At 46.2% G+C, this 11,846-nt stretch overlaps 1 protein-coding gene across 3 annotated transcripts; it reads left to right on the forward strand.

Moving 5' to 3' along the window:
- Positions 1-674: 674 nt before the first annotated feature.
- Positions 675-8,047, forward strand: HMOX1 (heme oxygenase 1). Of its 3 annotated transcripts, XM_073324834.1 has the most exons (5): positions 676-865; positions 1,198-1,318; positions 3,836-4,327; positions 4,999-5,107; positions 7,343-8,047. In XM_073324834.1, the coding sequence occupies exons 1-5, from the start codon at positions 834-836 to the stop codon at positions 7,477-7,479; spliced, it is 891 nt and encodes a 296-aa protein (XP_073180935.1). In that variant the 5' UTR covers positions 676-833; the 3' UTR covers positions 7,480-8,047. The 3 variants fall into 3 exon arrangements, with proteins under 3 accessions (XP_073180944.1, XP_073180935.1, XP_073180953.1); XM_073324843.1 differs by lacking the exon at positions 1,198-1,318 and having other exon boundaries at positions 675-865; XM_073324852.1 differs by lacking the exons at positions 676-865; positions 1,198-1,318 and adding an exon at positions 1,334-3,144.
- Positions 8,048-11,846: the final 3,799 nt, after the last annotated feature.

Here is an 11,846-nt window from a genome sequence, read left to right on the forward strand (position 1 = left end):
GTCACATTTTTATTCTTGCGCATGCCCTTGTTTGGGTCTTTAGCATGTACCTTCTCTGTGCCATGTACCAAGCAGTTACTGTGTGGGAACTTAGTACCCTTGAAGCTGCCAACCATCATTTCCATTCACTCCTCCTCAAAGTCTGAGCTCCATGTTATCTGAAAGGGAGGACATGTACAGATAGACTCTGAGGGCTTGTCTACACGGGGAGTTATTCTGAATAGCTAGTCTTGATTTATTGCAGAATATGAGCATCCACACAGGGAATTAGAGTGCCTTATTCTGAATTAGTTAATCCACTTACAAAAATGGATTAAACTAATTCGGAAAAAGTCACCCTTATTCTGGAATCAGTCTCCACACAGGGAGTTGATCAGGACTAGAGATTGCACTTTAAATTCACACCCTGCTTTAATCTGAATTAATTTCCCAGTGTGAACCCCTTAAGCATTAGTGAATCGTCCCAAGCATTCACACTGGAGCGTCTTAGTTCTCGGTGCTACCAGCTGGGCAGAAAAAGGGTTAATAAGCCTGGGCAAACTGCCCAGCATTCTGTAAGGAGACATCTTTCAACATCCTGTTTTTGAGCTTCATTGTCAAGAGAGGTCAGGAGACTCCTCCCTTCCCTGGAGGAAAGTGTGTATGTTGCAACAATTACACCAGGGTCAGCTGTTTGGTTGCTCACGTGATCTGAGCCAAGTATAAAGCAGGATGCAGAAGGGCTGCTTAATTCCAAAGCTTCCCAGAGCCCTGAGAGAAGAGAGGACAAAGGGGGACAGGAGAGAAGAAGACAACAGAAGAGTGAAAAAGCGAAGGAAGAAAAGAAAAGAGAAATGGAAGGTTCCAAGACACACAGCTCTGAAAGGTGACAGTGGGGCTAGAATCCAAGGGAAATTATCATAGAAAGGAATGGCATTTCTCCCCACCTCACTCTTTGGGTTGGGATTCGGATTGCTGCTCTCCACCTCTACTCTACTGGGAATGGGAGGATCCTTTTCCCTTTCTCCTCCTTTCTACTTACAATCTCTTCCCCCTCTCCTGGCAGAATTTGGGATGCTGATGGTCCTTCTCTTTCCACTCCCACCCTGGGATGCTTTTTCTCCCCACCCCACTTGTTGGGAAAGAGCTAGCTTTTGTTTTGGAGGGGGTGGTGAGATGTTTCTGACACTGATGGGCTTTTTCCTAACGTTTTCCCAGCATGCCTGGAGACTTATCAGAAGCCCTGAAGGAAGCCACCAAAGAGGTGCATGAGCAGGCAGAGAGCACAGAGTTCATGAAGAATTTCCAGAGGGGGCAGGTGTCACTCCAGGAGTTTAAGGTAACCCTGCAGCGCTGCTGGAGTGGATGGGGAAAACTGGGCTCTAGGGAACCTCTCGTGTCTAATTCAGAACAGCCAAGCCAGGGCTCCTGAACGGGAAAATCTTTGGGTCATGACAACGTGGCATCATTGTGTCACTCATCACGCCAGCATCTGGCCCCAAGTAACTTCAGGGCTCTCTCAATGTCTTGCAAACTCCTGTTGCAGAATGTGACACAGAGCTGTGTATTTCTGGGTGGGTACCGAAGCTACGCTTAGTGGGGGTGTGCCTTGCTTTGCTGAGGCTACAAGAAAGGGCTGAAGAAATTGATTTGTGAGGAAAGATTAAAGCAATTAAATGCCCATGTGTTTGATTATAGTCAAATGATGATTGATGGAGATATAATTGTGTACAAGCATATGAAGGGTTTAAAGCCACCAAGGAGGGTGACAAATTATTTAGAATGATCGAAGTGGGTATACATGGAAGTAACAGCAGGAAAGAGACAAGGAAAATTCAGTCTTGATATTGGAAGTCATTTCCTAAAAGTGAGGTCTGCCAGGCTGTAGAATAGTCTCTGGTCCTGAAGGTTCCTAGTTGTTTCCTCTGTAATATTAGAATTATAACTTGGTTTTGCACTGGACCTGAGGACACGACCATACAGTTAATGGATTTGAGCAAACAGTGTCATTCACAAATATGCAAGAGCTAATCATTGCTCCAGTTGAGTGAATGAATGAATAAATGCTAATTACCTTATGGAGCCCTTTTTGCTCAGCTTGAGCAGGACCAGTTATACATAACTCTGCAATTTCTATGATCATACAATATCTAGGCGTAAGTTAACCCTGGAGAGATAATGGGGTTCCCAACAGCTGAATCACATAATAAACAAAGCCATAAGGAAAAACAGGAAAGCCAAGTGAGCTAGAAATTCCGGAGAGCCTTGAGGATGTGACACATGGATTGTCATGCCACAGGTGTTGATTTGATCTAGCATGACTCAATCATCCACCAATTTCTGAAAGTAACTACAGTGCCAAACTCCTGCAAATGGGGATGTGGCATTACCTAGGCAATGAACTTCAAAGGGGGGTAACAGTAACACTTTCCACCCCCGCCCCCCACAAGTCATTCCTCAGAGACCAAGGGATTCAGGTCAGTTTCTGAGAGGATAGTGATCTGTTGTCAGGGAGAGTCAGAAGTAACTATGGGCTCCAAAAGGTAATGCCGACTGGCTGCGATTTTCAAAATCAACTGGGGGATTTAGCCACACAACTTCCACTAAAGCCTCTAGTTAGCTTTGAAAATATCAACTATTCTAGTTAAGTTTTCTTAACTTGCCATGCAATTTTCCTCTATTTTGTAACCAAGCTTCCTTTGGCTGTTACCAGACATTTCCAAGGATTTGGCTAATGGGGTCAGTGTTTAAAATCCTTTTTATTTCTGTTGCTAACTTCCCTGTAATATACAGATCTCTTCTGAAACATGACTATGTAGAAATAGCTGCTGACTGTAGTGGGAAATGTAGGAGTGATTACTTTTTGCTGCTGTCAGCCCTGTAGAAACAACACAGATCAGGGAGAGTGAACTGGTTTCTTTTCTGGTTTTTGTATCCACAGCAGAATTTTTAACCAAGCCTGAGCCATCTGTATCACATTGCCTTCAGATTCTGCCCTTAGTTACCCCTGAGCACCCTGACTGAAAAGACAATGGGACTGTACATGTGTTAACGAAAGCAACATTTGAGCAGCAGGATCTTCTGGTGATGATGTACAAGAAGGAAAGAGCCCAGTTTAACTGTCAAGCCCCAGTTTGAAGGGCTGGCAGTTAGAAAAAGCATCTTGTAAGAGGAGAAAATGTGAATTGGCAATAGAGACACAACAAATACACAACCTCCCAATGATCTTTTCACAAAGTCCCTTTTCAGAGATGGAATGTGCTTCCTGTCCTCTTTTATGCCAGGAGTGACCTTGGCTGCCACGGTGGGTGGGTGTTTTTTGAGGATTACTAGCTGAATGTCTCTGAAAAGATGTTCCTATCTGGTCTCCTTGAGGCAACCAAAGTGAAAGGAAAGTAGCCACCCTATTTACTGACCTTAATGAAGGGATAGGGGCTGCGGTTCCAACATCTGTGGTGTCTGAGCAGAGGTCTGCCCTTTAGATGAACAGATCATAAAGTAAAAAGGTTGTGTAACAGTCTGTCAGGGCCTAGGAAAGGGATAAGTTCCCCAATCTCTTGAGACAGTCAGAACTGAACAGTGCACTGGAGAATGTACCTTTTGGAAATCATCCCTGTATGGGGAGCGGTGTATGGGGGAATAGACTAGATGTGACCTAATAGGATTCTTCACACTCTAATTTCTATGATCCCAAGGTCTGTCTTGGTGAAGGTGAAGTTGGGGATATGGTACGACCCAATAACCAGTGACACATACACAGTGTATATATGCAGATATGTTGTATTAACGTGAAGTGCACATGAAGCTGGAAGGCGAGAGACCCTGTCGCTGACTTATTCCTTCCCTTTTACTGCAGATGGTTATGGCTTCTCTGTACTACATCTACTCTGCTCTGGAGGAGGAGATTGAGCGTAACAAGGATCACCCAGCCTATATCCCCGTTTACTTCCCAGCTGAACTGCACCGTAAGACTGCCCTTCAGGAAGACTTGGAGTATTTCTACGGCCCACTATGGAGGGAAGAGATCTCATGTCCCGAGTCCACTCAGAAATATGTGAATAGGCTCCACTATGTGGGCCAGCATGAACCAGAGCTCCTGGTGGCCCATGCCTACACTCGGTACTTGGGAGACCTATCTGGTGGGCAGGTGTTAAAAAAGATTGCCCAGAAAGCTCTCCACCTACCCAGTACTGGAGAAGGACTGGAATTCTTCACCTTTGAAGGGGTGTCCAATGCCACAAAGTTCAAGCAGCTGTACCGCTCCCGGATGAACTCCATCGAGATGGACCCAGCCACCAAGAAGAGAATCTTGGAGGAAGCCAAGAGGGCATTCTTGCTGAATATACAGGTGAGGAACTAGCCCACATTCCCCACTGCCTCTCCCACCTAAGGTACAGCTGCTATCTCCACATAGGCGAGGTGGCATTTGTACTGATGAACTGAAGGGAAGCTGCGGGCTGGCAGGAGTAGTGAGAGCTGTACTGAACTTGTCCTGTGTGAAAGTTGCTTTTATGAGCCTCCTAAGAGACTGGATACTAGAAAACTTTTTTTCCTTTGGGCAATGGATCCTCTCCAGGATTTGAATGCAGGCTCTTCCTTTGCTGCTCTTGTTCGAACATGAGTGTTTATTTGGGGGCAGGAATCAGAGTCCACATATCCCTTTATCCTAGTATTTCCACATATCCCCTCCCTCCCCTACAACTCTTCTATGAGAACACACACTCTGCTTCCCCTCTGATCTGGAGGATGAGCATTGGAGCACAGCTTCCTATTGAATTGCCCTGGGAAAGCATTTCACACACTTCATACTATTAAACAAGCAAGGAGTATAGAGGAGTTCAAGAGAGACCCTTAGGTAGACTCCTTTCTGGAGAAGGAAGGACACACAGGATCAGTGGCTGGGCCAGATGTCTTTCTCTAGTTCCCAAAATCTCTTATGCAGTAAGAAGGGGCTCAGGGAGGAGAGAAGACAGCATTTCAGGTAATGCGGTAACTGTGTGTGTGTTTCTTGTTCTCAAGGTGTTTGAGGAACTGCAGAAATTCGTGTCCCAGTGCCATGAGAACAGTCACCCTGCACAACAGAAGCCGGAGCTTCGCACAAGAGGCACAAGTGAAGCACATGAGCAAGGTAAGAACCTTCCTAAAGTCAATTTTTAGTTTCCTTTGGGGTTTTTTCTTCCCTTTACCTTTTCTTGCTGAGTGGTAAGAAAGAGGAGTTGGCGCCAGCTGTCCTTGTGTCTCTATTTCCACTCCACTAGTGTTGGCTAGTGTAGCAGACGATTGTGTGAGGAAACTGCTGCTGAGAGCCTCAAAGGAGGCCGGAAGCATGTGGAGTCTTGTGAGCTCTGCAGAAATAAAAATTCGCCACTTTTCTACAGTGCTTTTCCCCAGTAGGTCTCAAAGTGCTATCATCGTCCCCCTTTCACACATGGCAAAACTGACTGTTTGGAAGGGTTACAATGAATGGGCCTGATTCTTCTGGTCCTCTCACTGGTTTTACACCAGTGTAACTCTATTGGCTTCACTGGAGTTACGCCGGCCCAACTGAGACTGCTTGCATGAGCAAAAGCTGCAGGACTGGGCGCAGGGTAGCATGGTAAGGGTTGATGCGACAGCCCTGACTGAGGAGGCACTCCCATTATAAGCCCCTTGACATGAAGACCTACCCAGACTCCTGTCTTTTGGACTGAAACTTTTTGTGCTTGTTGTTAGTGCATATTTATGGAAAGCAAGAGAAAATTCTCTTTTTCTCCTGAGTGTTGGGAAAGTGCTGCTGTGTGGTCCCTGCAGCATTTCCTTACTATGAAATATAGCAAAGTCAGAACTACTGGTATCACCCCGGGGCTTGAGATCTTGCAGCTGCAGTATCCGAGGGCGACTACTTTCCCACTCCTCCATATTCTAGTCTAACTTTAGAGCTGAAATGGCTCCATCTACTGACAAGATGCTGTCATTGCAAGAATGACATGCTGAGGTTCAAAGCGATCTCCAGCCATTACAAACCAGGCTGTTATTGTGGGGTCAGAGTAACTATTCCGTAGCAAAGATTGCTTCCAGACTTCTACTGGAGAAAGTGACTTATCTGAGAGGATGTGGTTAAAATAAGAAAGTTCTTGTAACCTAAGAATTTTGAAACTAGCAAACAACGCTTTCATATGGTATTCAGTTGGGTCGCCTTAATTTCAGCATAAGGAACATTACTCTCAATTTCACCCTTGTATGTAGGTCTCTCTACACATTCAAGGATGGGATAATTTTCACAGAAATGGCATGAAACATTTTTAATGCATCTTTTGTCATTCTGGAATTTTATCCCCCTCTTCACGATTGAGCGTGGCACTCTCAAAAGCACTCAGCGTTGGCCTTTTGAAAATCCCACCCTAAAGGTTTTTTTATGTCAAGTGCTTACCTGCATTCTGCAACTGCCAGGAGTTGGAGGGGCCTATAGGGGAGTATTGAACCAGGGTGAGGAGCTCAGGGATACAAAGAGGCAGCCAGGAAAAGAGGGAGGCTCCCATTACTCTCATGCAGGCTCTTTTGACCACTGGCAGAGCTGCTAAGATCTGACAGAGAGGAGCCCTGCTTCAGCAAACCTTCTATAGTCCAATGTATATTCTGCCCTCATGCAGACCCCAGAAGGAAGAGAATGGACTGGGGCAGGGTACAGAGGGAGCAAGGGTTGGGTTGTGAGTCCGAGCCAAGACTGGGCCATGAAGTCAGGCTGGAGCCAGGGAATGAAGAGTGGCTGGGGAACACAAGGCTGGAGACTGTCTGAAAGGCTCAGGCACTGGGCTTTCCAGGAAGCAAAGCCAAGGAGGAGATGAAATAATCTTAGGTGCTCCAGAAAAATCTTTTCACTGAGAAAGCTTTAACCAACACTCAGGCTTTCTCTACACAGCGCACTGAGCTGCTCCTAGGAAGCAGAAGGAGCCTGGCATTGTACTAAATTTGAGATTTACAAAAAGCAAAAGGAACCAAAACACATTAAGTTACAGCAGTGAGAGGCTACCCTGCACATCTGGCATGGAGGAAACCAATTGAGTGCACTTGCAGGGCAGTGAGGGTTATTAGACTGTACTACATGCCTGGGAGGGATGTGAAGATTTACACCACAAACCCTGCCCTTCTGAACTGGTTGAAGGTACTTGACTACTGACCTTGAGTCTCACTAGCCCACCCACTTGTGGTGTACATCTGGTGTACCCCTCCACCATTATCCTGTGCAGTTGCTCACTTTGGCCGCAGTTTAGCGTGCTAGGGGATAACATCAGTGCATCTTTGGAGATTGATATAAAACTAACATAGAAACAAACCCTTCCTAGCCTGATTCCTGCTCTTAAAAATTTGATTTCTGTTGATTTAGGACCAGCTCCTGTGAAAGAAGGTGAAAAGACATCGATGAAGCACACAGACATGCTGCCTAGCACTCCACTGGCACGGTGGATTCTTGTCCTCAGCTTCCTAGTGACAACGGTTGCTGTGGGCTTGTTTGCCATGTGAACAGAAGGGCCCTGCCCTCCTGCCGCTCCCTCCCCAAACTAACACACCTAATGCCGTCCATCCAGCCCTCAACCCGGACACTCTGATCTTGGCTGTGCCACTAACGCTTTTCCAGTGGATTCAGAGCACTCTGAAGCCTTCGTGTGAATTCTCTCTGATCTGCGCTGAGAGCATTTCTGAACCCGCAGACTGAACTCAACCAAAAAGCTGAGGCAGAATCAGAAAGGTCCTGAAAGGCCCTGCTGGGACCTGGCACTGCTTCAAACAGTTCCTGCAAAGAGCCCCAGATGTAAAGCACAGGCCTGGTAGCTTCCCTGCTGCTTGGGAAAAAGCCTTACTGGTGCTTTGTTCACTCCGTGTTTTGTACAGCTGGCTGATGCAGCAGCGATTGCTTCTGTGGAGTGATGAGGCTCCACTTGGATTGTAGACTGTTTTTATATGACACTATTAGCCCATTATAGCATATTTTCCCAATCATGACTTCAGATCAGTTGTTGAAAATACAGTGTTGTCCTTGTGTCCTGTCTGTATAATTTATAGACTAACAATAAACCTCAAAGTAAGAAGACTCTGCTGTGTGTTTCCTGGGGTTAGTGCCTTTTCTGGTCTGGGGGAGGAAGGAGGTACCTTTCACTTGTTGTTAATGCTTTGGGAGGGGCTGGCTGCATGGCTGCACGCTCAGAAAACTGACATGATGAGGCACAGAATGGGGAGTTAGCAGATCGGGGCTCTGTTCCCAGCTCTGACACCAATTCATTGTGTGACCTTAGGAAAGTCTCTTAACCTGTCTGTGCCATGGAGATAACTACACTTACCCATCTGCATGAAGCACTTTGAGATCTATGGATGAAAAGCTCTCTGGAAGAGCGAGGTCTGTTAATTATAAAATGTCTCTGACATTAAAGGAAATAGTTGGTGAGCCAAAGCCCCTCCACGTTTCCTGGGCCTGAGCCTCAGCTGGTGTCAATTGGCGCAGCTCAACTGACTTCATTAGAGCTGTGCTGACTTTCACCATTCATGAGGGCCTGGCCCATCATGAATCCATTCACAGTTCCTGGCTGAGAACTTCACCTTGGATTAGAAAAATCAGTATATTTTAAAACCAAGAAGTTAAATTCCTGATGATAACACCAGACTGGCTTTTAATTATACAGAGCAGAGCTAAAAGAGACTGCAAGCATCTAATTGCACAACACAGCATAGCTAACAACCAAGGCAACACCAGCTATTAGTCACCAGATCTGACACATGCAGTGAGGTGATAAAGACAGCACCATAACCAGTATCGCTACAGCAACAATTATGCAAAGGATTCTCTTTTCCCCTTCCCCTTTCACTGACTGAAACCTGGCTAGCAGCTATTACAGTTGCAGGCTATATCACTTCACATTGTGATCTTATTATAAACAAGCACTTGCAGAAGATGCTGTCTTTCAGGTGGGACATAAAACAGAGGTGTTGACAACCTTTGGTCATCCCTTTTCCACTGCAGGTCCCCTCCTTCTTCCTACCTGACAGTCCTACTGTCTATCTGCTGTTGCCAGCTCTGGTTCCCTCTCTGATCATGTGGTAGTGTACCCCTAGGTGACCTGTCTGCTAATTGCCAGATCCTGGTCAAATAGCAGTTAGAAGGCAGGTCTTGTGGGGAATAAAAATTGTGGAGGGCCTCCTGAGAAAGAGGGACCAGCTTCAAACTAAAGTTTCAATCTACCCCACCTCTCAAAACCCTACTGGATACATTTACCAAGCCTGGGAAAACACCAATTATTTGAAATTGGCTCATTTTTAAGGTTTGAAAAGTAGGAATGTTAATCTTTTGATAGCTGACCAAATTCCAATATTTATTCATTCACACTTGTTTCATGTTCCACTGATCAGGTTTCTGTAAGTATAAAATAATTATAATTGCACCATTAATTCAAAAATGTTAAACAGAACATGCACACAAATGTGCACAAATCTCAAACAACATACTCTACCCCAACATCTTTCCCATTTCCAACTCATCCTTCTGTCCAAGGACAAGCATGGGGAAACAGGTAAGTCTTTGATTTTGCCCATAAAGTCACCAAATCTGAGTTCAGATAGACACGGAGAAGGCCGTGCTATAAGCCCCTTCTATTAGTGTCAGGGGAGGGCTTGTGTCTCAAAAGATCACAGCCACTGTGGTATTGCACCAAGAGAGGTAATCCTTCCGGTAAGCTTGAACCCAAATCATTTAAGGTGTTGATTTTGACCTTTTAAAGGCCTAAACTTTATCCATGAAGATCAGATGAGCAATTTACATTCTGCCCCTCTAAAATCCCTCTGCAATTCCATTTACTCCACACATTCAGTCCTGTGCTATTAAAAAATTGCCTCCTTCCACCCAAGCAATGTCTTCACTTCAGTGATGGGCAAATTCATTTGGAAACCATTTTGCAGTGAATTTTTAACGAAAAATGTCTATCTCGATGTCAATCATAATTTAGTTGTGTACATGACTCATTGTCACTTACACAAGTGATGGGATAAAAGACTTTTAAAAGATTGTTGTCCTAAGCCAGAGCTGAATCAAATAGTTTTAATTATGTAACTTAACACCTTACATTGAATAAGTGCTATACAAACTGTGACTAATTAATCCTCACAATAACCTTGCTAAGTAGGTCTGTATTACCCCTTTTATAGACCTAAGGCGGCAAGGTTGCCAACCCTCCAGGGTTGCCCTGGAGTCTCCAGGCATTAAAGAATAATCTTTAATTAAAGATTATGTCATGTGATGAAACCTCCAGGAATATGTCCAACAAAAACTGGCAACCCTAATAAGGCCTGATCCAAAATCCAGTGAAGTAAATGGAAAGATTGCCACTGATTTAATGGGGTTTGGATTAGGTCCATAGTGGGGATACGTGACTTGATTAAGGTTCCATAATGAGTCAATATCAGAGCCACTTTTAGGGTTGCTAACTTTCTAATCGCACAAAACCAAACACCCTTGCCCTGCCCTGCCCCTGCTCACTCCATTCCTCCTCCCTCCGTTGCTCACTCTGCCCCATCCTCAGTTGTTCATTTTCACTGGGCTGGAGCAGGAGGTTGGAGTATGGGCTCCAGCGGGGGGTGCGGGCTCCAGGGTGGAGCCAAAATGAGGGGTTCAGGGTGTGGGAGGGGGCTTTCCGCTGGGGCAGGGGCGAGGGAGGGGGTGAGGGCTCTGGCTGGAGGTGCATGCTCTGGGATGGTGCCAGAGATGAGGCATTTGGGGTCCAGGAGGGGGCTTGGGGCTGAGACAAAGGAGTTTGGAGTGCAGGAGAGGGTTCGCAGTGGGGGGCTCCAGGCAGCACTTACCTCAGGTGGCTCCTGGGAAGCGGCTGGCATGTCTCTCCAGCTCCTAGGCAGAGGCATGGCCAGGCAGCTCTGAGCACTGCCCCTGCCCACAGGCGCTGCTCCCACAGCTCCCATTGGCTGTGGTTCCCAGCCAATGGGAGCTGTGGAGCTTGTGCTCGGGGCAGGGGCAGTGTGTGGAGTGCCGCCACTAGGCCTAGGAGCCGAAGGGACATGCCAGCCACTTCCCAGGACCTGCATGGAGCTGGGTAGGGAACCTTCAGCCTCACGCCAACCAGACTTTTACCTGCCCTGTCAGCAGTGCTGACCAAAGCGCCAGGGTCCCTTTTCCGCTGGGTATTCCGATAAAAAAATGAACATCTGGCAGCCCTAGCCACTTTGAAGTCAGGAGTTCCTGGTTTCCAGTCTAATATTTAATCCATTAGACCAGTGGTCTCCAAACTTTTTTGATCGCGTACCCCCAGGAAAAAAAAAATTGATGCAGGCGTGCCGCCGAAGAAAAAAGAAGGGAGGAGCTGCTATGTAGAAGAGCTGCCGCAGGCACTCGCCTCCTGCCGCCGCAGAACCAAAAGTAGAAGAGCTGCCGGTGGCGTGCCGGCGGCGCTCCTCCTGCCGCACACCCCCAGGGATGGTCTTGCGCAGCCCACTTTGGAGACCACTGCATTAGACCGTGCTACTTTATGCAACTCTTAACTTGTCTAATATAATCAAGTTGGCGAAAGTCGTGAGAGATATTAGAGAAAATAAACTATGAGTATAACTTGGGTGTTGACCTGTAGGGCACACTATGAGGTCGATCTATATAGCCAAAGTTCTGGGGGGAGAGAGTCACGATAATGAGGACTGATGTTTGGGGAGAAGAGGCTATTGGTTGGATTTGATTTATTGCAGCTGGAATTTTTTTTGTCTTGGCAGTAAGATGTGGAGGTGGTCTGTTTTATATGACTGTATTCTAATTTTTGGCAAAGAGCTAGAGCTCTGGATAGGCACTTTTAAAATATATTCTAATTTGAAATACATAGGTGCTGAAATATTATGGGGAAGAG

The sequence above is a fragment of the Lepidochelys kempii genome, chromosome 1, assembly GCF_965140265.1.
Source record: "Lepidochelys kempii isolate rLepKem1 chromosome 1, rLepKem1.hap2, whole genome shotgun sequence".
NCBI lineage: Eukaryota > Metazoa > Chordata > Testudines > Cheloniidae > Lepidochelys > Lepidochelys kempii.